At 38.1% G+C, this 27,050-nt stretch overlaps 1 protein-coding gene across 1 annotated transcript in view; it reads left to right on the top strand.

Moving 5' to 3' along the window:
- PARD3B (par-3 family cell polarity regulator beta) overlaps positions 1-27,050 on the top strand; it is an 868,889-nt gene that overhangs the window by 662,628 nt on the left and 179,211 nt on the right. Inside the window, exon 19 of the mRNA XM_014546096.1 lies at positions 20,061-20,171. Coding sequence (XP_014401582.1) covers positions 20,061-20,171 — 111 coding nt within the window. The remainder of the gene's footprint in view (positions 1-20,060; positions 20,172-27,050) is intronic.

The raw sequence follows: 27,050 nt of genomic DNA, 5'->3' as shown, positions 1-27,050 counted from the left end.
GCTGTATGGACAGGCAGACATAGCCCTCCTCCCAGAGCTTCATGAATTGGTCTCTGGTAAACCTACGCCTTTGGAAAATGTTATTGAGTGAAATGTATGTGTGCAAGCTGACCCTTTAGGGATGATTCTAGAATGTATACCCTAAGTCTAAGGTTATGGCAAAGGCTAATGTTATTGTTGGATTTTTGTTTTTTTAAGCAAACACAGTGTCTGATTTTAACAGGTGTATTGGCAAAGAGAAGGCACCAGCTATTGTCTTATATTGCTATTTAAAAATATACTCTCACAAATGCCTTCTCCATCATTTCATACCCTGAGTACTTCCTGTCTGTGTCAAATCCTAGTAATTGGCAAAGAAAAAAAAATAGTGGCCTTGTACATGATTTTAGTTTGCAGGCATTAGACTGAGAAGTCATATTTAAATCATTTTACTTTAAAAAATAAGGTGGATGTCTATTTTTTCTGTTGAATATTGTACACATAGAATTCAATTTTTTTTCATTGCAAATGCTGTTAACATTTGTCTTTCCTCAGTGCTTAACAACCAAAATCAAGTCATCCATCCCAGATCTGCTCATCATACACAGCCTAAATCAGAGTGCGATTCCCAGTCAGGGCACATGACTGTGTTGCAGGCTCGATTCCCAGTAGGGGGTGTGCAGGAGGCAGCTAATCAATGATTCTGATCACTGATGTTTCTCTCTCCCTCTTTCTTCCTTTCTCTGAAATCAATTATATATATATTTCCTTCTACCTTTCTTAATTATTCTTATACTTTTCCTTCTGCAACTTTTTATTTTGAAATCATTTTAGATTTACAGAAGAGTTGGGGAAAAAATAGTACAATTCCCATATACCTTTCACCCAACTTTCTCTAATGTTAAGATAGTGTATAAATATAACACACATAAAAAATTAAGAAATTAACATTGGTACAAAATTATTAACTAAATTACAAACCTATTTGTTTTTCACCAGTTTTACCATTCATATTCTTTTTTCTGTTTCAAGATCCAACCCAGGATTCTACATTATTCTGTCTCGTTGGTCCCCTGTGCTCTGGGACAGGTCTGCCCTTGTTTCTGCTCGACCTTGACACCTTGAAGAGTTTGGGTCAGTTACTTTGTAGAACATCCCTCATTTGAGTTTATCTGATGACTTATCATGATTAGATTGAGGATGTGTATTTTTGGCCAGAATACCACAGAAGTGATGTGCGCTTCTCAAGGGGCACATGATGTCCATATGTTTTAGAACCGGTGATGTTGATCTTGCTCATCTCATTAAAGTGGTATCTATTTGGTTTCTTCACTGCACAATTACTATTTTTCCCTTTGTAATTAACACACACCTTGGGGGAGATAATTTGAGACTATGCAAATATTCTATTTCTCCTCAATACTTTCATCCACTAATGTCAGCATCTATCAGTGGGTCTTGTGGGCAGCTATTATTACTGTGCTATTCCAATAATCATTCTTATTGGGTTTATTCCTTCTACATTCACTACTTGGAATTCTCTATGAAAGAGCTGTCCTTTCTTTGCCATCAATTTATGTATTCAATATTTATATCATTATAGTGAATTTATTTTGTTCCATGGATTATAATCCAGTCCTATCATGATTTTGTTGGTCAAATTATCCCAGCTCTGTCTATTGGGAGCTCTTTTAGAATCGCTCCTGTTTCCTTTTGCTTTGTCAAGACTTCTTGAGAACTTTCTTACTTTTTGGCTCTATGTGGTACTCCAGGATGATCTCATATTTTCCTTGCCACCGCCAGGGAGTCAACCACTTTCCTAGGAGGCCCAATTCCTTTTATTAAGACTTCTATTCAGAAGCCAGGATCTGAGCTAGGAGTGCTCATTGCTGGAACCATTGCTTCTAGACCCTCTCAGCAAACAGGACTTAGAAATATATATACTTACTAGAGGCCCAGTGCACGAAATTCGTGCAAGAGTAGGCCTTCCTTCCCCCGGCTGCCGGCACTGGCTTCCCTTTAGCACCCAGGACCTGGGCTTCCCTCCGGCAAGCACCTGGGACCCAGGCTTTCCTCACAGCCCTGGCTTCGTCTGGAAGGTCATTTAGAAGGACATCCAGTCTAATTAGCATATTACACTTTTATTATTATAGATAATAACCTGTACATCCACACACATCTATATCTCTGAATCTGTATATACATTTTTAAACTATGAGTTTATGCTGATACTACCAATTCCAATCCAACACCACAATGTTTGTTATAGCCTTCCCCCTTTTCTTATTGCTAATTTATTTTCATATTGTGAAAAAAGCTGGCAGTCATTATCTACAATATATTTACTTCCTTGTTTATCCCTTTAGTATTCACCTAAAGTTGTTTCAGAATTTCTAACTCCTAGCCTTGTGCTAACTGAAGTATTATATATGTGTATAATTCTTTTTGTCCTCACTCTACTGTAGCCACTAAAAATACTGTTTTTCAATGTTATTTATGCTAGTTCTTTTATTTCCAGGCCCTTCAATGTGGTTATGTTAGTTATTTGCAATATAATTAGGTTCATTTCTTATAGCTGTATTCCTACTCGGGGTCCCCTCACCCCACCTGTTGGCTAAGACAGTGTGCAGTAAAAGTCACTTTGTTGTATACAGTTCGTGGGGTTTGGATAAGTACAAAGAGTCGTGTCTCCACAGCTATGATGTAGAACAGTTCCATAGCCACAAACTCTCCCCTCCAGTCCTGAGAATCACAGATCTCTTTTCCAAAGTCCCACTTTTCCAATATGCCGTCAATAGAATCAAACAATGGGTAGCCTTTTGAATCTGGCTTCTTTCATTTAACACAATGCACTTGAGGTTCATCTGTGTTGTTGTGTGAGTAGCATTCCACTGGGTGGATGCTGTCCTCCCTTCTCATGACATAATTTGTGATCCTTGTCCATGCATATACTATGTATATTCATAAAATTGCCCACTGGATTGATGCTCCTTGGGACTGTGAAACTGTGACTTTGAAAGTATGTTGTTTATTATCTTTCTTTAGCACAAAGTTTGCATCATTTCCTGTTATTTACTTTGGGGATTTTCTACAACCATCAATCACTTTAACATTCTAAGGAGGGTCAGAACCAACCTTTAATTGTTTTTTGGTAAGATTGACAGGGAGAGTATCAATAATTGAAATCTTCGTGTAAAATACAAGCCTTGTAATAGCTACTTCTCCCCCCAACTACTTAAAGGTAGCAGAATTGACTCATTTTCAGTTTTATGTCTTTTGCCTTCCTTTACTCATCCTCTGGTGGAAGCACTAATGAGTCCTCAGGTAGCCATAAAAACGGGAAGGTGGAGGAAAAGGGGAACCACAGGCTGTGGGTAATCTACATGGTAGATAAAAAGCCTCCGTGTCACTGAGAATTGATTGCATTCTAATAAAATAGATCTGGGTGGGGATTATGTATCTTTGACTTATTTTAGATTTCCATTTAATGTTTGGCATTTGTCGATTCACTGCTAGACTTATGGTCTGTCCTGAAAGTCTACCTAAAGGGATATATTCCTGTGCAGAAAGTACCTACCTCCTAGCTCTATTGTCTTTTGCAGCTACCTGTGTGCTCTTCACTGCAAAGTGTGGCATTAATTGGTGTCACTGGGAGAATCTTAATTGCGTTGAAACAGATATTTGTTTTAATATCTGTCCATGGATAGGCACACATGGATAGTCTTCTAGGAATCTGTGAGCTTCTAGAAATTATATATATTAGTGTCTGCACATTTCCTGGGAGGAAGGACCTCAGTTTGAATCAGATTTTCAAAACTGCAAAATTAACCAGAAAGATCATCTACCCAACTCTTCTAATATTGACATGGTAACCCTGAAAGCCCTCATATCCTGTCTCTTTAGTCTGAGAAACATTCATTCAAGCTCAAGAAGCATTGGCTACACTGTAAATTCCATAGGAGAAAGCATTGAATCTTTGTCTTCCTGTATCTCCAGCACCTAGGACAAAGCCTGATATATGATAGGTGTTTGATAAATAACTTTATGAATGAATTCCATTTTTTTAGGCTACTGATAGGGCTTTTTAGTCTATTGCTATAAAAAATCTGATTGGCCTATGTTTTGTAATACATATAATTTAATTAGTTTGCAAGAATCCATGAGGCTTTCTCATATATCAATTAATTAGCTAGTAAATCACTAATAGTAGTGAGTATACCCAGTACTTTTTAAAAATATATTTTTACTGATTTGAGAGAGAGGAAGGGAGAGGGAGATAAGAACATCATTGAGAGAGAAACAGAGATGGGCTGCCTCCTGCACACCCCCTACTGGGGATGGAGCCCACAACCCAGGCATGTGCCCTGACCAGAAATCAAACTGTGACCTCCTGGTGCATGGGTTGACACTCAACCACTGAGCCACAACAGCTGGGCCCCAGTACTTTTTTCTAGTACTTTTTATATTTGCATCATGTGCCTTCCTTTCCTGAATCACTGTGGCCTGCATTGGTGAGAAATGGAAATATATTTCTCCCTCTATATTTTATTACCTAAGGGAGGGCAGGTTTGACTGAGTTTGAAAAGATCACTCTGTAGTGTGAAATCTTAAAAAAAAAAAAGTTTTATTTCGGTTTTTTAAAACTTTGGATACAAGGTCTAAACTGTGTTATTATGCAGAATTGACTATTCTAGCCCTATTGATTTCTAAATTTCTATAGAGGGCTTTCTGAAGAAAACACCGATAACTGGGTTTTGGTATTCAAAAATATATACTAGGGCTGAGTTTTAGAGACATGGGTGATCCTCTCTTCTACAAGGTGGTCACCAACAATTTCAATCCACAATAATCTTTGTTTTCTATACTAACGGTACTATTTAAAAGTGGTACATTCCTTATTTGAGGGATGACAGTTCAACACTAGCCAAGAGCTAAGCAGTAGGCATCGATCAATGGAAAGCTCAATCAATTATACTTATTTCAGGTGGCTACAGTCATGAAAATGCATATAGACATAACATGGATATAAATATGTAGGTATTTAGATATATTACCAAAGTTTGCAAAATGGGATACCACAGCCTGAATCTGGTTCACAGATACTTTACATTTGGGCCTTAGATTATTATTTTTTAATTAAAAATTAGCCAATATTTTAAAATCAGGATATTTCACAACATGGGACAAAATTTGTGGGGGGAAAAATTTAAACTGGTAGAAATCATTGGTTCACGTTGAAAACTTTTTCTATAAATTTCAAATGCTTGCTTGAATTTAAGTTTCACCAAAGGCTTTCCTGTTTTCTAAAAATTTGTTTTGAACTCCATGCTTGCAGTTCTGTGGTGTTACAAACTCTGAAAGTATGTTCTGCCTTTCACCTGTGAAAACGTTGCTATTAACCCACATGTGTTCAACAAAACTGACATTGAGCTGTTTTTCTGGGAGAATTGATGGATTTATGCTGCTCCGTCCACACATTCTTGGCAAGTGCCCTTTTGACCACTGGCACGTATTTGTAAGACTGTCTGCGTTGGTGGTAGACCCTGTGGTTATGGAATAGGTCCAAGTTAACTGGCCCACACAGGGGAGCCAACCCATGACCTCGACCCCATTACCACAGTGTTCTAGCCAACTGAGCTAAATAATAAGTAATTGTTTCTTAGCAATCTGACCAAATCAGCTGGCATATATTAAGGGTCTGTCTGTGGACAAGGGTGAGGATGTCAGTGAACAAGGGAACTTAAGATAATGGGAAAGTTATCAAGCCCTCACATTGGTTGGCATGTTGTATTTGGCCAAGTAGTTACTAAATTGGACTTTGTCATTACAACTAATTGCATATCTGGGCAATTCAAACTTAAAAAAAACCCAAAAACCTAAATTTTATTGAATAGGGTTCTTTTTTAAAGATTCGGAATTTTTGGTGAATAATTCATAACATATGTACGAACAATTGGGGAACATCACGAGATGGAAAGACTTTGTAATGAATTGAAGGATTCAAGTCCCTATTTGGTCCCAACTACCAATGGCTTTAGGCCATTCGGTAGACTTTCTGAGCTTTGAGAGGGTTGCATAACTATGATGGCAAAGATCCCTCTGGCCTACACAACTTTCTATAATTCCACAATTTTTGAACCAATCAGAACACTTTGCATACAAATCTCTTTATAGCTAAAAATGCAAATGGAATATTTTCCACAGAGAGATAATTAAATAATATTCAAAAATATTTATTGAACAAACTTATTTTTAAAATATATTGGTGCTTGTAAAAATTGATATGTAATATGCATATTTTATACCAAAATCCAATTTAAATCCAATAAATAAATAAATAAATGAGCTATGGTTTTTATATATTACATGATAGGTTATTAATGGCATTTTATATTTTAAAGCACTTATAATCACCTTAAAAATTTTGATTTATCCAATAATCATTATTTTAGATGCAACATATTAATTAATTGCTTTAGGATTAATATTCATGAATCTTCTCATTTTTTTTGTCTATTAATGTGACCATCTTAGACCTACTCTCCTCTCCCTAACTTGCTAAACTTATATGAAGCATGTCAAGTTCCAGCTTTCCTTAACAAATTGTACATTATTCCAGTTCTTCTTTCTTTTCTTTGTTACTAATGCTCTCAAATATTACATTTATAGAACTGAGATAATGGCTGGATATATTGTTCTTTTATCCAATCTGATTCTTACATCACTGAATTGGCTAGATCCGTGAGCCCACAAGGCTCAGTAGGATGGGACCTAGAAAGTCTTAGGGTTGTGTAAAATGAATGACAACAGCTTAGTCACACTTGAAATAATACATTGGCCTGGCTTTCCAGATAACCTTCCAAAATGAAATACACAAATACTGAGGGTTTCTACAGAATCAAATATGACTGTAATGTTTGTGAAAAGGATGAGTTATTGGAAGTTGCTTCAATATTAGGTGGTGAAGTTTAGAAATACTAAACCTGGAGAGACCAGAAGCATTAAATCCAAAGCCAAATACAGGTTGCAGATGTGCTGGGTGATGGTTGCCAACCCAGCACCATGGAGTGCTGCTGCTGATCGGCCCTGTACTGGCTGCCCAAAGCCTTTCTGAAACACAGGCAGATTCTGAGACACTCTGTCATATGAGAAAACACATAGTTGGGCAAAGGTAACATTTCCAATATAATTCCTTGTATGTGATGTGGTCCAAAATGGATTTAATATTTAAAAATAACCACAGAGATAAGGAAACACCCTCAGGCTAATTTACTTGGTTGAATTGCCCACTTTTTTTTTAAGATATGCTCACCAAAAATTCTATCTGGAATGTTCTACTCAGAGGATTAACCCTCTGCTTTATTTAATTATGTGCTTTATAGGATTGTGCATTTAATTACATATACACAAAATTCCTAGCATTGGTTTCTTTTATGATTCTGTGAGAACTATGGCAGCCATTTTGAACTGTAGAATAGTATCAGGAACCTGGGGGAATTATTCATCTGTGATATTGAAGAAAAGAAAAATTAGCCTTTGGTACTGGAAAGAGAGGAACAAGAAAATATACTTACATAGCAGAATAGTAGTTTCACAGTCTAGTGGACAAGCAAATAAGAGCCTGATGCTTTGGACAGACTATAAATCAATTTCTGATTTCTTTGGTCAAATTGTAAATCATCAGTGTGCTAAGCTACTACACATTTCTAGGTGAAAGCATACATTTATGATGTGTGTTACTAGTAATAGCTCTTTCTGAATTATAGGTGATTAGAAAACCTTGTCAGAAATTAAATTGCTGTTGTTGTTTAATCCTGGATATACTTTCTTTAGTGATGTTATATGGCTGAGAATGAGATTATATCCATTTTTATAAAATGATATTACAATCCCACGGGAAACCTATTCCTATGTAAAAGATTCCTGTCTTTTGCCCCGCCCCACCCTGGACAAAGGAAACGTTGATTGCTCAATGGCCCTTGAGTGACTGTCACTTAAGCAGAGCTCCTCAGGATAAGGTGTTCTGGGACCTGGAGGGTGCCTACAATCTTTACTGTGTGACTTAAAGAATAAACAGAAATTCTATTTAAAATAACAAATTACACCACATTTTCAATTTGGCAACCCATGGGTCGCAAACTCAAATGTAACTAGAGGAAGGGAGTTTCTAGACTTTGAAAAAAACTGAAGTAGAGACTCTTGTAAGCAACACAGATTTGAAAATTTTCATGAGATCTGTGACTTTTGTGCCCTAGATGAGTCCAGGTGTTACATACAGTTTCTCGTGAGACACTAGGGATGGATATTTTTTTTCTATTGGCCCATTCGTAGTTGAGAATCAATTCAGTTTTATGACCTGCTCTTAAGGGACTTATCAAATAAAAAGGATATTAGTTAACTTTACTCTAAATCTAACATAAAAATATTGAAACCTGACCCTTTGCCTTATAAACTAAGTTATGGCTCAATTTTTTTAATAGCCTCTTTTTCCTAAAAGAACTCCTTTATTAAGGAGCACAGATGGAGGTTATTATTATTTGGAATTTTGTTAAAGACAGGATGAACTAATGACAAAGATAAGCAGTGTCAAAACTCTAGAGAATGAGAACCTAGCAACTACCTCACACATACCTTTATTTGAAACCTAAGATTAAAGAGGCCATAATTTCTGAGGCTGAAATTAAAGGTCTAAGTACATAGACATCATGTTTTTGTTTCCAGGTGACATCTTGCAGATTAATCATCTTTAATGATGGCTTGGGGTTTACATCTCATTTTAGAACCTGGCATGGTGTTTTTAAAAAAGGTGTTTGTACAACATGAAAGAACTGGTCATCAGAGATAGAAGCCTAAGGTGACTTAGGGCCCCCATGATGTTTAGATAGCCAGGTGTCCTGTCCATTGCCTTTCCTAGGTGAGTCACAGTCTGTCCCCTGTTTAATCTTGCTGTGGCTGACTATAGACATCCAGGCTGTGCCTACCTTGTAGCTCTCACACCTACACTGAGCTAGTATGGTGATTGGCGTGTTTATAGGGACAGTATCTTCTAGCTTGGGAGCTTTGTAGGGGAATAACATGCTGATTTATGAAGAACCATTGGATCCTCCTTCTAGGATAGAGGCTATGAAAAAAGGAGACAAGCAATATATTCCCTGAAATTCAGACTTCATCTGTAATTCGGCTCAGCAACAGTTGTTGAGTTTTTACTGTGTATTAGGCACTAAGAATGAGAGTAGAGACCATTTGACTAATTTACTTACATCCTTAGCATCTACTAGAGAATCTGGCACAAAGTAGGTACTCAGTAAGTATTTGTTAAATGAATGCATGAAGGCGTAAACAACAAAACATATAGAGACTCAGTCCTGGCCCTTGAAGAGCTCATGCTTAAGCAATGGTTAAAATAGTACCCTATTCCAAATACAGCTGGTAGTACCAGCACAAGCCCTCCTCCTCTCTGTAACCTTCCCTGAATCCATTCTCCATCCTATCCTGAATAAAGATACATATGCCTACTCAAGTTTGTTTTGAATAGGAAAAATGTTATGCACATCAAAAAATTAAAGACCTTTAAATGTGAGTTATAGTCAATGGAGACATTCCAGAAATTAACCTCCAACAATTCTCCCTTATTCAAAATTGCTTTTTCTTCTACAGGAAAAAGCCCAGTTAAGAGAGCTTCCATCTTTTAAGAACAATTTCAAACTTAGTATCACTTATTGAAAATCAATATAATAACTCTTTTCTATTGTTTAAGGTTCTCTTACCAGCTCTCACATGCATTAATTACTTTGCTTCTTTTGTACTTGTACAATAAATCCTGGGGGGGCGGGGAGGAAGCCACCTAATTTAAGACTTTTATGGCACAATGGAAAAGTTTCCCACCCGCAGGGGGAAAAAAATCTGTGATGTTCTCATTGTCTTTTTAAGGAATGTTTTATATATTAAAAAGAAAAAATATTTTTTAAAGCCCAAGTTATACTTTATGTGACATGCAGAAGGTTTAGAATATACAGAACATAAAAGAACATTACATGAGCTATAGAGGGTTAATGCTGTGTTCTTAATTTTAAATTTCAGATAAATATGATTTCAGCTTTGATCCTACATGGACTAATTCTTTTGTCACTCAGCTAATTAATTCAGTATGCTAGAGAAAAGATGCTAATTTGGGCATCAAAGAAGTGATCATTTTTTTTGTTTAATCAGAGCTATAAAGATAAGTTTTACCCCCATTAGACTGGATCGGGAGCTCAATCATTTTATTCTTATCCAGTGCAGATGAATTCCAGAGAAAATGTGCCCTGTTATCTGAACTTCTGAAGATGGAGAGGCAACATCCAGGATTTTCTTTAAAAACAGTCCTTTGAATAGTCGTTGTCCATCCCCCTCCCCCAAAATATCAATCATTTCTGAACATTGTCCTTCTGTTCTTTACACGCAACAAGTTAAGGGCACCCTCATTTTTTTCTGGTAATAGATTTTATACAAATTACACATATATTCATTGGTGATGTTGGAATATAAGTTGTATTTGACATTTTATTCAGAGACTATACATGAGGCCTCTGATTTCTACTGCACTTTTTTTTGGTTAGCTCTCCCTGGGGTTAATTCCATTGACATGGGTCAGTCAGTTTTTCCCTTCCCAGGCCCTTTGCTGAAATGGCCCCACCTGCCAGGGAATGGACCTCAGAGCTATTTCCTGCGGTGCGGGGCCAGGATTTCCTTCTGCAGGATGAGTTTGGTCAGTGTGGGGGGAGCCCAGCAGGGTGATCAGAGGAAAGCCCTGCCATTGGGAGAACCTCCCACAGTTGGTAGAAAATGTTTAGACATGAGGTGTGATTTGGTCTCAGAACACTCTTTCCTTGTTTTGGGTTTCTGGGGCATAGGAGGTAGAGAAAACGGAAGGAAAGAGGAAGCAGGAGATGCTGTGGGTGGGAGAGTGAGAAGGGCTATCTGGTTATTAGCCATGGTCAGAACTCCAGCGTGTGGTCTGTCTGACTCAGTATTGGGGTTTATGGACAGGCCTTGGGTCACGCCTGTGCACTCCAGCAGCCTTCAGAGATGCTCCAAGACCCACTTAAAAGTAATAGGAAGAAAAAGGAAGAAACCACATGTATGCTGCTTTGAAATAAGTAAACATTTAATAAAAAGACAAGCCTATCTAACTAGTAAGAAAGCATAAGAATGTAAAAAAAGAGAGATCTATTTCTTTAATGCTCCTGTTAAATATATTTCCCAGAAATCCTAAGCAGTTAGTCTGCATCACTGAGGCTCTTGCCTACGATGTCTCAGAGCCAGCGAGAGCGTATGAAAGCGATTAATCAAGTTCACAGTGCTCCTGATGAGGATTTCTCCTTCTGGAAAGCGGAGGGTAGAATAACTTAAAACCCAGTGTGGTAGTGACAGCTAATACGCTTTTATAGTCCCCGTGTGGATCTGAAAATCATACCTTATTAGTAACTTTATCTTTCTTGCTCACTCATTCAGGTTTATTTTTATTTCTGGCCTCTTTTTCATATTTTCCCATCTTTTTCCTAACAGAGTGATGCTTTAATAATCTCAGAGCAGAGTTTTCATTTGCTACAAAAAGAAAAACTCATCAAAAGTAACTGGCCAGCATAGCCAGTGTGCTCAGTGGTTGAACATCGACCTATGAACCAGGAGGTCATGGTTTGATTCCTCGTCAGGGCACATGTCCTGGTTGCAGGCTCGATCCTTAGTAGGGAGCCATGCAGGAAGCAACCCATTGATTGATGATTCTCTCTCATAATTGATATTTCTATTTCTCTCTCCCTTTCTGTTTCTCTAAAAAAATCAATAAGAACATTTTTTTTTCAAAAAACATATATATATTTTTAAAGTAACTCTCCAATAGCTCCCAAATTCCTTAACTGATTTTTACAAGTCGGTCTTCTAGAGGGCCTCTTCGCTTGGTTGTTATTTGTAGGAAGATGGGTTATTGGTTATGTGCATTTTGCTTTACTGCATTTCCTGGATCCTCTAGAATTATTTTTTTAAGTGTATTTTATTGATTTTTTACAGAGAAGAAGGGAGAGAGATAGAGAGTTAGAAACATCAATGAGAGAGAAACATCGATCAGCTGCCTTCTGCACACCTCCTACTGGGGATGTGCCCACAACCAAGGTACATGCCCTTGACCGGAATCGAACCTGGGACCTTTCAGTCCGCAGGCTGACGCTCTATCCACTGAGCCAAACTGGTTACGGCTAGAATTATTTTTTAATGTATTCGGTATTTCCAAATTCATGTGTTTCCTAGCTCCTCAGTCAGGGCAGGCAAATTAGCTCAAGGATTCCCAAGTCACTTGAATTGAGCCTGTGGGCTGCCTAAGACTCTACCCAGCAGGTGTTTTATCCGTTTAGAGAGAAATCTTAGAGTGTTATAGGACCTCTCTGCTTTTTAATCCCCAAAACAAACATCAACCTATTTGAGATCTGAAGATTTCTTGCTTGGGAATGAAGAGTTGCCATGACCACCAATTTAGGAGTCACATCCTGGAATTAAGAACAGCCCAGAGGAAAGTAGTCCTTTTAGGGTAGATGGGAAGGTTGGCCTCAAAGGAAGTGGTAGATAAAAATATCAGTGGGATTAAACATGTTTGTCATTTTCATATAGCTTGCCTTCATCTTGGAAACATATAAACGTATCCCAAATAAATGTCTAAACCATATGCCAGAGATTAAAATATTAATTAGAAATCTTATTTTTAGGGCTTCCACTGCTTGGCCCAATTGGAGTTAACACGACTTTTAAGATTGAGTTCTTCAGTTACTAAAAAGCATCAGCTCATTTGCTGCTTGTGAACACATCCTATGAAGCAAATCCCTGTCTCCTTCCACAGGCCATGGAGTGGACTTGGACTTTTAAAATCAACGCTTCTGTTTGGGAAAGCATAGAGTGATAGCATTCCACCCCCCTCCTGAAAAGTCACCAGCATTAACAATGGCAATCCTACATACTGTGGGAGGCTAAAAATAAAATGGAATGTTTGGGTTTTTTTTGCTTAATCAAGATTGATTTCCAACAAACGAAATGTGTTCATTATTCTATCAATAATATTAACATAAAAGTAGGCGATGCCCTTAGGTACCCACCAAAAGGAGGGAAAACTCTCTAATTGGTCAATTTTCACTGAATTTTTATCCGATGCATTAACTCTCAAATACAGTGGGAGCCATCTGAGGTAAACAAGTAAAGACCTCTGTGGCATACGTTTTAGAGAGAAGCAATAGCTGAAGTGCACAAAACCATAGGAGATTGCAATGCATGGAAACTAATTTTGTTGGCATATGCATATGCTAATTCACAAGCCAATTTAGAATACATCAGACAACAGAACCCTTTTATGGGTGAATTTCGGAATAAACTATGGAAATACAGTCAAAGGTCTGTGAACTTCTCTCCTCCCGTATTTTGCTTGAGCTATTTCAAACTGTATAATTTATAAAGTGCTAAGACAATATCATGTGTAGTTTGTAAGTCAGCTAGTTACAGGGAGAATGAACCATTATCCAACTCCAGCAAACATGACCGTGAGGCTTGTGCATTTTTACATCTGACATCATTCCATAGATTTCCAAGTTCAATATTAATGGTGACTGGATCTCGTAGCCTTTCCAAATGCATCATGGACACCTAAAGGTATTCTTCGATTGGAGGGGGGGAAATACATTCTATTTCAAACTTTCAACTATCCTTGGGTTCATAGGTCACCATTAATTTGGAATAAGATTATCTGAACTTTTTTCTTGCCCACCTTTTAATCATCTTAAGCCATTGCTCGGGGTTGCTTTTAAGTGGAAGAAGAGTGGATGCTAATAGCTGCCTAAACAGCCCAATGGGATCTAGGAGGAAAGTTGTAGACAGTACTTAGCAGAACGAGGAAGTGAATTACATGAGAGACCAGACATGGAAAAAGCCAGAGATGAAGCTAAACATATTGTGAATTTGGATCATTTGCCATCCTGCCTGGGAACCTGCAAAGGTTTTGAATGTCATCATTATCTAGAAAACTCGATGAAAGATATAGAAGAAAATATTTGCTGAGAAATTAGGGGATAACTACTTAGAATTGTATTTAAAATCTTTATCAAATGAAAAGTGATAGGATCCCAGGGCTTGTTTTGTTAAGTTAGATACTACCTGAGAGTTGATGCTATTAATGTTTAAATTATATGTATATAAACCATATGATGTGTAATGGCTGTTCAGTAAATGATTGAATGAATGAATAAGCCATTACTTTCCCAGATGGCTTCTCAGGGACTTCCTACCTAGGCAAAATCACAATGTAAGTAAGGTCTGTTTTCGGTATTTTTCTGTAACCCTTTATGTTTCCACCTTGTGTATTCTACTTCCTTTGATTTCTTCATTTCTGCCAAGAAATCTCATTTTATCGATAGAAACTACTTCTCTTACACATGTTGTATCATGTTATCTGCTAAATTATTTACATGGGAACACCTTCACTTCCCCTTTATCAACTCTATAAACAAACTAGTTTCTTCTCCTAGCCATTTCTTTTTCTGAATCTCCTCCTGCTTACAGCCAATCCCTCCAGAAGTTCTGTATATCTCTGACCTCTTCCCTTATCAAGAATGTTGTTCTCCTACACCAGTGTTCATGGTAGCATTATTCACAATAGCCAAAAGGTGGACCTACCCAAATGTCCATCCACAGATGAATGATAAGCAAATATAGTAAGTACATGCAATGGAATGTCATTCGGCTTCTAGAAAGAAGGAAATGCTGATACATGCTATAATATAGATGAACCTTGAGGACATTAGGCTAAGTTAAATAAGTCAGACACCAAAGAATGAATATTGTATGATTTCACTTACATGAAGTACCTAGTATTGGAAAATTCAGACAGAAAGTAGAATAGTGGTTACCAGGGGCTGGGGAAGGGGAAATGGGGAGTTACTGAGTGGATACAGAATTGCAGTCAGGGGGTGATCAAAGTATTCTGGCAAAGGATGGTGGTTCAAGGTTGCACAACAATGTGAATGTACTTAATGCCACTAAAATATACACTTAAAATTTATTAAAATGGTATATTTTGTTATGTGTATTTTACCACAGTAAAAAAATAACTTTATTCCCTTCTCTGTTCCATCTCTAACCTTTCACACTCTGTGGCATTTTTTCTCTCTCAGCAAACAAAAGTCCTTCAATATCAGCCAAATTGAAAATATCCTTCTTGAACTTTCCACCCTGCCTCTAGCTCCCATCCTACCAGCAATGGTTGTATACACACAGAGACACAAAATTTTAGACTTATCTGCCATTCATTGTTGATATCACTTGTCCTCTGCTTACACCTCTCCACTGAACTTTGCCAAGATGATGAATGGCGACCAATTGCCAAATCTCCAAATCTAGTGGATACTATTCAGTCCTCACCTCTCTGGACTTCTCAGCAGTATTCCAGGCCAACCAATCAATATTTCTCTCTCACATCAATGTTTCTCTCTCTCTCTCTCTCTCTCTCTCTCTCTCTCTCTCTCTCTGTGTGTGTGTGTGTGTCTTTCTCTCAACATATCTCGGGTGAAGATTACAATAAAATGTATGTTACATTGTGTCATTTCCACTTAAAATGACTTGGTTTCTCCTCTTACACTCTTTAAATCTCCCAATTTCCTTGACTAGCTTCTCTGTTCCTTGAATTACTAGGGAATGACCTACTGTCACTCTTAGACTAAACTCCGAGCTTCTCTCAAACCTGCACTTTGTGGTCCTTGCCCTTCTTGCCCTCAGGATCCTGTGCGAGTACCTGCTCTGCTCTCATTCCTTCAGCTACTCTGACCTTCTGTCGCTGCCTGGGATGCACCAGGCCTTTCCACCTCTTGTCCTCTGCGTGTGCTGATTCTTCCACCCACAAGGCTTACCTCCTTTTTTTGCTTGTCTGGACCTCTCGCCCTTGTAGTCTCAGTTTAAATGTCATCTCCTCACTGAGCACTTCCCCAATAATATCCTAGTATTGTCCCTCTTAATACCCTTCATAGCACTTTTTACAACTTACAACTGTGTATGTATGTGTGTGTGTATATATATATATATATTTTCTTGTTTGGTAACAGTCTCCTCTATTAGAATGTCAATTCCATGAGGTAGTGCCCAATACAGTACCATACCTAAGTACTATGTCACAGAAGAGATGCCTAGTAAATATTTTTAAAACAAATTCATAAAGGAGCAAAGAAGAAAGCTAGCAAGCTAGTTTTCCATAAAGCTGTTTCATATAACCTCTCCATAGAAATGAACAGGGACAGGTGTTTTAAGCAAACTTATAATTCATGAAAATCTAAATTTACATAAAGGGTATGTTGAAAGGTGATTTTTCCACTTTACAAAAAGATCCATCATAAAATTCTTTAAACAGGCTTCCCAGGTACATGGAACATAAGATTTTATTGATTGAAACCATATGTTCACACAGAATTCTTCAGGAAAATATCTTTTATATAAAACAAGGTTGACCTGTAAGCAATTTCCTTAAGGCACCTAGCCCAGAATGGCCAATCTCAAATTTCCGAGGTAATAGATAATGGGAGGCCTGGAATGCAGTGGATATTTGAAACTCTAGAATGCAAAGCAGTCATTTCAGCCATTTAGGGTCCTCATGAATTTTCTTACAAAAATAGCTAATGGGGAAGTGAATCAGGGTATCTGAATCTCCCCAACTCCTCTTCCTGTGTGTCAGGGAAAGTAAGAATGGCTGTGAAATGACCCCCAAAGAGGCTGCTTTGGAAAGCAGAACAAAGGCTTGTAAAATTCATCCAATTGATGCTTTTCTCCCAACTCCCTACCACCACCACCACCACTACCACCACCACCGATAATTAAGTTGTCTGATTGCAAAACTGGAATAAAGAATTATGTGTGTTAATATGTAAAATGCAGTTAACTTCTCTGGCTCTTAATTTCCTCATCTGAACAACATGAGAGTCCTTTTAAAGATTATTGTTTTATAATTCTGTTCTTGAACCTACCCAAACTTTATAAAATAAAGTAATGTGTGACTGTTCTCTCTGGTTAATGAAATAAATTTCTCAGCTATTTCTGCCCTTCTTGTTGGAAACTTTAGTAAATGATCATGAACTGTGATTCAAAACATTTATAATACTTGTGGAATTGGTTGATTTGTTTATGACTAATGATTCTTGCTAAGAAGAACTTGCTTTGCAGAATTTACTTACAACCAACCTTTTCTTGACCAAACATGTTCCACTAGGGTGGGAGTATAGTAAGCTATTCTCAAGCTGCAGTAAAATTGAAATACTTTAGCTGCAGGAAGAAAAAACACTTGACTGGTTGTCGTAATAAAGATCAAAGTATACTAGGGCATAGGTTAGTTTTACCCTTCATAAACAAAACTACTTTTGTCTCAGAAAATCCAAAACCTTCAAATTTAGAAGAAGATATTTAGGACACAGAGAAAATATCTATAGAGTTTTGGGCAACATTTTTTCCCTTATCAACTTCCTGAAGCATTATTCTATCCTCACTCCCCACAGTTTTTATTTTTTTGCCCAAATATTACTATATCTGATGACATTTTGAGGGAAAATTGTTTCTATATGTGATGTACTAAGGTATTCTTTCATAAATAATTTTAGAGTAATAATATTGGCTTCTAAGACTTTTCTGCATGAGTCTGAAAAACTAAAGAATATATTAATGGAAACACACATTATTGAGATATCTCCTGCTTTGTAGGTTTAAGAGAGACCTTGAATATATCAGCAAATCTCAATTATATTTGAAAGTTAATGTTCTTAAATTTTGTATTTTTCTTTCTTCCTTATTTACGTCTATAAATGATATCAGGTCATTTCTTCATTGAGGGAAAAAAAATTAGATGCAGAAAGGAAGGCAGGAAAGAGAGAGATAGGAAAAAGGCTGGGGATGATGGCGTTAAAGCTGATACTTGATCAACCAACATCCCAAAACTAGGCTGAATACAGAGGGAGAAATGCAGTAAGAGCAGAAGCCGATAGAGAGAGAGAGCAATGGGAAGAGAGAAAGTTCATGAAAGAGGATTTATTAATTGGAATTAGAAATTGCACAATATGCAGAAAAGTCCAAATTGGGAGAGACTCTGAGGAAAGTAGGATGCATTTGTATTCTGATAACAACAAGAATGTAGATATTAGTGGTGATATCTTCCATGTGCGATACTTAGAGCTGCCACTTGACTAACAACCTCTGCTTTGTTTTTGTTTTTGTTTTGTTTGTTTCTTAATCCTCACCTGAGGATGATATTTTTTCCATTGATTTTTAGAGAGAGGGAAAGACAGAGAGAAATATCGATATGAGAGAAACACATTGATTGGTTGCCTCCTGTACACCCCCAACCAAGGCCCGAGCCAGGGAGGAGCCAGCAACCGAGGTATATGCCCTTGACCGGAATCAAACCTGGGACCCTTTGGTCTGCAGGCCAGCGCTCTATCCACTGAGCCAAACCTGCTAGGGCACAACCTCTGCTTTAGATTGAAACACAATCTAGAAAAAACAAATATAACCCATTTGCATGAAATTCAGAAGAAAACAAGAGTTCCTTACAAGTTTATAAGCCAGGTCCTCATGTGTGGAGATTCTGACTCACTGTGCATTTGTCAGGAGGTTGGGGGACAGAGAGCAGGATTGGTGGGGATGAGCCAGTCAGCCCAAGAATGTGTAATTTGAAAAATGTCCTTAGTCAGAGTGACTTTTTTTTCTGTTTATCAGCAGAACATCAAGTCTTTTTATTTTTTTATGTGTGTTGATCCCAAGACCATGGGAGACTGCTTCTGAAGAAAATATTTGTTGGGAAAAATGTCTGTCATTTAAGAATGTGTCCTGCTAATGATTTAATAGCTTTTTTATTTCAAATGTGCAATTTATTTTCCTCAAAATGCTGAGGAAACACACTGTTCTTTTAAATGGGACTCTAGTTCACTGTTGACAGGGAATGTAAATTGCTACAGTCACTATTGAAAACAGTATGGAAGTTCCTCAAAAAATTAAAACTGGAACTAACGTATGACCAAGTAATCCAGAATCCATTATATTCTGGATATATATCCAAAGGAATTGAAAGAGGATCTTGCAGAGATATCTGCATTTTCATGTTCATTGCAGCATTAGCCACAATAGCCAAGATATGGAAACATCCTAAGTGTATTATCAACAGACAAATGGATAAAGAAGACATGGTATATACAAGGTGGGCCAAAAGTAGGTTTATAGCTGTGAGTATGCAAAACATAGTTTATTCTTGTATTATATATATTAATTATTGTACACCTTAAATTTACACAATGTTATATGTCAATTGTATCTCAATAAAGGTAGAGAAAAACATAAGGTATCGTAAGTGCCATTGTGTCCAGTTAACAACAAATGTGCCTGACACCAAGAAGTGCTCAGAGCACACTCACCCTGGGCTGACTTAGGAAGCCTGTGGCTATGTAGGAGACTAAATGTGCTGAGAAGGAAAGAGAGCTGTGGAGGAGGCAACCCAAGTTCTAACCCCAGCCCTGTATGGAATTTGTTAGGTGGTCTTGGTCAAGGCCTAAGGCCTCTCAGAGCTTTCAGTTCTCCATCTGTAAAATGACAGTATTAAAGTAGGTGTTCAGTAAGGTCCCTTGCAGCACCATCGTTATATTATCCCATGAGTGTAACCTTAAATGTGCATGCCACTTGGAGCTCTGGAGTCCTGTTTCAGAGGTTGGTCAGGTTTTACTTATATTTGAATGATAACCTTTCAGTTCTTTAATCTCTACTGAATTAATGGTTTTACATTTTTGGTCTTTAACCATATGATTTTGTGCATGCTGTACAATCAATATCTGAATGGAAAGAGGGAGAGTAGAAAGAAGAGAATTCAATAACTATGTTATTTGTCTGCTTTCAATATCTTACTTTACTTCCATTTTATGCAAAATGATTTTGTATTACTTAGTATAAAGAATTATGGTTTAATGGACTCATCTCATAAATATATTAAATGTACCATAACAAGAACACTGTTATTGTTAACAGCCATCTTCTCCTTCATGTTTTACTAGATTTGGAAAGAAGAAAGACGAGAAGGGTGGGAAAGCTGAGCAGAAAGGTCCTGTGAAGCATGGGGGCCTGCGAGAAGAGGAGCTGGAGAAGATGAAAGAGGAACGGGAAAGGTGAGCAGAAAGGCTGGCCCTGTTGCATGTGAGCCATGGTCTGGGTTTCATTTGGTTATTGCATCCATCAGCTGGAGAAATTTTACTTTAAGAAACACAAGAGGTTGACTGATACAAATGGAAAAGTACTTGATATAAAAGGGGACTGCCTGTCTTGGGGGATTTTTATTATATTTTGAGAAGAAATTAACTTCATGTTTTTTTATGTCAATATTTATAATTTCATAATATGCTACTCCTGGTTTTGACTTTATCAGTGTATATTTTCTGTATGGTTTAAACAACCAGTTTTTTTTAAGTAAAAAAATATCATTTTGATGTTGATGTTTAGAATGATCATATTTCCGTAGTCTGTTCCCAATTTTTGTCAAACTGTTGTATGCCTTCTTAATTTTATTCTGCTAAATCCATTTGCGTACTGTAACTTGAGAAGTACATGTCCTTCATTTTTTAAAAGCCAGTGTCTTTTATTAGGCTATCAGCAAGTTGCAAAGTATGTCACCCATCTGTTAAAGGACCGGTTCCATTTACTGAAATAATGACAGTTTGCAAGGACTGCATTCTCCAGTTTGAGGAGCTTAATGTTCCCATTTGGACAAGAGGTCCTTCACGTATCTGTGATGTTAACTCTGGCATTTATCCCAAGTAGATGCGTAGATATTTGATTTTGAAACATGTAGTAGAATATTCATATTTCTCCATACTTAGTTGCGCCTTTACAACTAAATGAAACTTGGAGAGAGTCTGAGATTTGACAAAACTAGCATATAATTTTAAATATTCAATTCTGACGTCATTGTGTATCAGGTCAGATTTGTCCAACTTTCCACTTGCTTTTTAGTAACTACAGCCCCCCCCCTTTTTTTTTAGAGTTGCTCATACTTATTTTAATACTCTAGCATGTATACTAAGAAAATCATACTTATTCACTGTTTTCTAGCACAGAGCAGACTACGAGTATCTACAGTTAACCTTTGACCCCTATCTTATAGTCTATTCCCATTGGGAAGGCTGACTTTATCAATAGGGAAAAAAAAGAAGAAACGATTTAGTCCTTTCTCATTTTTGAGGAGTTGATAGGCTCCAACCCAGGGTCAGTGGAGCAGTTAGAAGGAAATCAAGTGCATTGCATTGTTGTGGACAATTCGCCTGGCAGAGCTGCCCCAAGGACAAGAAAGACGGATTCTCCAGCATCGCCCAAGCGGCAGTAACCCTGTATATAGAATGTGCTTCGGGCTAAGGTTTTAATGCATGTATTGGCAAAGACATCAGTGTGGCGAGCCCACATCACAGTGTGCTGCTCCCTTGGCTTTACTTACCGAGGCACCACATCCTATGCCTCATCCTCTGGAAACTGAGCTGTTTGCTAGAATGCAGACTTCATATATTTTGTGGCTCAATACTTGCTTGGGGTTGGGGCAGGAGGTGGGGGGAAAGGGAGAGAGACTCATAGTAGCTAGGGAACTGTGTGCCAGCTAGAAAATTGATAACCCATAAAATAAGGTGGGTTGTCTTTAAGCAAGAGTTCATTTCCTTTCTGGTTTTGCTTTTAGGAAGCAGGTGCCTGAGGGAGTTTTGTTCTTAAAGCAAGGCTGTAAATTCGCCTCAGCTGGCTGTATAGGCTTCAGGTCCAATTTTTAAAAAAATATATCTGGTCAAAATATTGAAAGAACTATGCTATTAGCCTTCACTTAGGCCACGTCCCATACATGAACACATAAAACGCATCTGATATGGGTTTCCCAGAGACAACATTGTCTCAATCATGTGTGAGGGGAAGAAGTTGGAGGAGTTGATTTTATGGTTGGGTGCTATAGAATGAATGACCAAGGGCATTTCAACAGCTCAGGGGCCCAGGGCCACAGAGGGTAGAGGTGGGGGCTGAACAGTTGGCATTACTCCCAACCCTGGAGTCCCATTTCTTGGCTCTCCATCATCCATAGGAAACCAATTCACAACTCTTAAAGAACTCAGTGAGCCTATCACTCTTCATGGCATGGCCATGGAAAACATAAAGCAAAATAAGAAATAGTGTATACAAGTTCATAAAGTTGTCCTTTTCCCTAATACATTTAGAATTTATTACCTTATGATGTTTCAAGCCATCCTATTGCTTACTGCTTTGTCCTAGATATCGAGTTAGTAGTTTTTCATTAACATATCCCTTTTACAAAGGATTTAAAGCATTTACATAAAATATATACCATACAGTGTTGAAGCCAGCTTGTACCAGCGTGTGAGAGACAATTATTAAGCTTTCAAGAATTCTGTGAGCTAGTTGATAAATCCTTGGTAGCTGGAAATTGGTTATGGTGAGAATGTTTACTACTCCACAGAAATTGGCAAATGCAAAAAGTTTGAGTTTGCTTTTTCAAAGAGGCAGCTTACCAACACACCGCTGAGGGGCTATACCAACTCTATTTAGTGAGTACCCAGGAAGAAATACCAAAAATAGAGGCAAAAGAACACAATACTCATCCAAATCAAAGCACATGACTTCCTATAGAAGCTGGGTTTCTCAAAGTGTGGTTCATGGGCCACCTACATCAGAATGAATCACTTGAGATGCTTATGAAAAATGAAGATTCCTGAGTCCCACACCAGCCGTGCAGGATGAGACCCTTGGGAGTTAAGCCCAGGAGACTGTGTTTAATAGGTGAGCCCAGGTGATTCTTTAGCATTCTCATGTCAGAGGACCACTGACTTGGAGGTGCAGGGTTTGGCTCGAACATTGAACTGTTCTTATTCTATAAAAAACGATACACAGATTTTTTCCCCCCAAGAGGATTGAATAACCCAGTCTAAAAATATAGTCATCTTTCTCATACATCCTCTCTGTAGCAGGCCTCCCTAACTGCACACTGTTTTGCACACACAGAGGAACCCTTGCCAGAGCTCATGCCTAAGGGAAGATGGGTCACTTTCCCCAGCACCTCCCATGCATGAAAAAACATGGAAAAACTATAAGTTCATTAAGAAAATTTTGGAAACATAAAAAAGTGTAAAGAAGACTATTAAAATCATGCATAATTCCATCATAATTTCATTACTACTATAAATATCTGTGGAATCTTTTTACTATGTATATTATTTCTTTGAAAACTTGGTATTCATACAGAATATACAAGGTGTCTCAAAAGATGTACATGCATTTTGAATGATTATAAAGTCAGTGTTCATTAACATACGTTCATTTTCAAAATGTAAAAGTATCTACAAAAGTGAATGATGTTTTTGTCAACACCTGTTTTCAAGCTGATGACCGTTCTGGTCCAGGCACTGCTAATGACAGGAAGCAGTAGAATCACAAACAGCAATAGTCATTTTGTTGGGCATTTGCATACCCCCAGTTCGTTGACTGTTGTGGGTTTTGTACTGTAGACTTTATCTTTTATGTATCCCCATAAAAAAGTCTAGTGGCACTTTAGGATAAATTTTCTTTGTTCACCCATTATTTCAAATCAGTTAAACCTGAAAAGGAGTAAAATTTAAGTGAGTTATCGGCTGTTAAAGTATGTACACATTTTTGCAGATGCCCTATATAGTATCTTACCTTTTTTCATAGCATTATATTATGAGCATTTTCATTGATGTTTTGAAAAATTTACTTATTTATTTATTCTTTTAATCCTCACTGAGGATATTTTTCCATTGATTTGTAGAGAGAGTAGAAGGGAGGGAGAGAAACATCGCTGTGAGAGAGACACATTGATTATTTGCCTCCTGCATGCACCCCACCAAGGTATGGGCCCTTGACTGGGATCAAACCCGGGATGCTCTCTCCACTTAGCAAACCAACTAGGGTAAAAATATGTAATTTTGATGACTATCCAATATTATGTGAGATCAATATACCGTAATTTATCTTCTATTGTCAAACATGTAGAGTTTCCAGTTTTCACTGTCCCAAATAGTAATTCCTTGATGAGCACCGGGTACAAAAATTTTTATGGATTTCCTTTTCAAATCATAGAATTTCTGTTTGGAGGCTCAATTTCCCTGTAACTGTTTAGTTTAAGGGTTAATCTAAATTTAATTCTAAATTTTAGGATTATATCACACCTCTCCATTTCTCCCATTATTTTATTATGATTTCCATATCTCACTATTATCTACATATCTAAATTATGATATGAAACTATTTGGTACTATATTACTATATATGAAGAGTTTACTCATAACTATAGCTATGAAACGGTCAAAAAAGCCATAACAGGTGGATTGAGTTACTATATTAGATTGGAGGAATGCAGAGTCCAGAATAGTGTTTCTCAGTGGGGATGGGGGGACGGGGAAAGTAATTTTGCTCCCCAAGGAACATTTGGCTGTTTCTAGAGACATTTAATTGTCACAGTTTTGAGGGGATAGGAGGCAAGGAAGGAGTTGCTACTTCCATGTCCTGGGTAGGGGTCAGGGATGGGCCTAAGCATCCTACAATGTACAAGACAAGTGACTTGTCCTACACAAACTGTCAGTGTGGAGGTTGAAAACCCCTGTTCTAATCTCTGGACTTCACAAAGAGAAGGTGCCTTCCTGGACATTAGCATTGATCGTCTCATGATGTCCTGTGGCTAACACAGAGAAATATACACCAGATGACATAACCCTGGAGGGATTATGAGCTATTGGAGAAGCTGTACCCAAGACTGCTAGTGATTCCATCCATATAAGCTTGCAAGAAAAAAAGTTTGTCTCAAATTTGATTTTTAACGCTGGCCTGATGAGCATTGGCATCAAACGTGGTGCCTGTGGGTCATATTTGAATGCCAAGAAGCTGCAGGGTTTGATAATGTGTCGGATGACAGAATCATCTGGAACAATGGATTGAATCAAACACAAAGAAACTTAATAGGAATAAATATAAAGTCTAGCTTTTAGGTCCAAAACTGAACGGTACAAACACAGGATGTGGAAGGATAAATATAAAGTCTAGCTTTTAGGTCCAAAACTGAACACAGGATGTATATTTTGACTTAATACCAAATATATGAAAAATTTGCCTGATGGTTTTCTTTGAGGGAAAGTTTAGCATGAGTCAATATGAGGATGTGCCTGCCAAAAAAGTTAATCCAGTCCTAGGCTACATGACTGCAAGTCCATAAACAAAACGAAGGAAGAAGCAGTAAGTCCAGTTTTACACAGCTGAGATAATACCTGAAGCCTCCTGTGCTCTCTCACACACAAAGAATGGCAGCGCCAAATCCAAGTTGTTTGAAAATGTTGAAGGACCTGTGAGTCATAGTCTGCAGAGTTAGGAGGTAGCTGATTTCACATGATTGAAGGACTTTCCTATGGAAAGGGAATTAGGCATATTTCATTCCGTCCATTCTATTCTCTGTCTCTCTGTCTCTGTTTTTATTCATCCACTCATTTGTTTTCTTGAAGATACTAGTGAGGAATTATTTTAAGAGAGATGGCCTTCCGCCTTCCACTTAATAGAAGGGAAAACACTCATGACGCAGTAGTTTGTTGACACTGAAAATGTCTAATAAGGAACCGATTGAGAAACAATTAGTGTGTTAGGAAAGTATTGGACTAGGTCAGAGTTTCATAAACTTCAGTCATTGATATATTGCCTTCATTGTCTTATTTATATTTATACACATGCAAATCAATAAAATATATAAGTGCAAAATCATGTAAGTTACTGTAATTACATACATTAAGCCACATGCCATCAAAAATCTTTTTGTGTATCATCGATGCTGCATTTGTTCTTAGATTATCACAATGGTCTTCTCCAGATCTCAGGGTCTTAGAAATCCTATATAATAAAAGCCTAATATGCTAAGTGTCTGGTTGTCCAGTTGGCCATTCAACCAATCAAAGTGTAATATGCTAATGATATGCTAAGGCCACTTGATTGCTCGCTATGATGTGCACTAACCACCAGGGGAGCAGACAGTCGACCAGTTGACCAGTCACTATGATATGCACTGACCACCAGGGGACAGATGCTCCCATTGGTAGATTAGCTTGCTGCTGGGGTCCGGCTGATCGGGACTGAGTAAGATGGGCCAGACACACCCTGGAGCCCTCCCATGGTCCCTCCCTGGCTAGTCAACCTCCCGCGTCCTTCCTGGGCCCCAATCGTGCACCGGTGGGGTCCCTTGGCTTGGCCTATACCCTCTCACAATCCAGGGCCCCTCGGGGGATGTCTGAGAGCCAGTTTCGGCCCGACAGTGGAATGACCAGTCGCTATGACGCGCACTGACCACCAGGGGGCAGATGCTCAATGCAGGAGCTGTTCCCTGGTAGTCAGTGTGCTCCCACAGGGGGAGTGCTGCTCAGCCAGAAGCCAGGCTCACCCAAGGGCTCCCAGACTGCGAGAGGGTGCAGGCCGGGCTGAGGGACCCCCTGAGTGCATGAATTTCATGCACTGGGCCTCTAGTATGTACATATCTAAGTATAGAAGTATTTACCTTGAATTTCTAGAGTGGCCTCTCTTGAAATTGCCATGGCATTGTTTCATTGTAGTATGTGCACTATTCTTTTTATTATTTTTTATCACCTTTTGTCCCCTCTTTTACCTCCCACCCATTCCTCTCCACTCCCGCAATCACCATACTGTTGTCCATGTCCGTGAGTTCTCTCTCTTTTTTTCCTTCTTTGCTCAGTCTCCTCTCTAAATTCTCCCCCGAGCTGTCTGCCTGCTCTCTATCTATGACTCTGTCTCTATTTTACTTGATAGTTCAGTTTGTTCGTTAAATTCCACATGTGAGTAAAATCATATGGTACTTGTCTTTCTCTGACTGGCTTATTATAGCATAATACTCTCCAGGTCCATCCATGCTGTCCCAAAGGGTAAAGTTTTCTTCCTTTTTACAGCAGAGTAATATTTCATTGTGTAAATGTACCACAGCTTTTTTAAAAAATTTT

Source organism: Myotis brandtii, unplaced genomic scaffold (assembly GCF_000412655.1).
Source record: "Myotis brandtii unplaced genomic scaffold, ASM41265v1 scaffold43, whole genome shotgun sequence".
Classification (NCBI taxonomy): Eukaryota; Metazoa; Chordata; class Mammalia; order Chiroptera; family Vespertilionidae; genus Myotis; species Myotis brandtii.
This window is presented reverse-complemented; position numbering and strand designations above follow the sequence as displayed.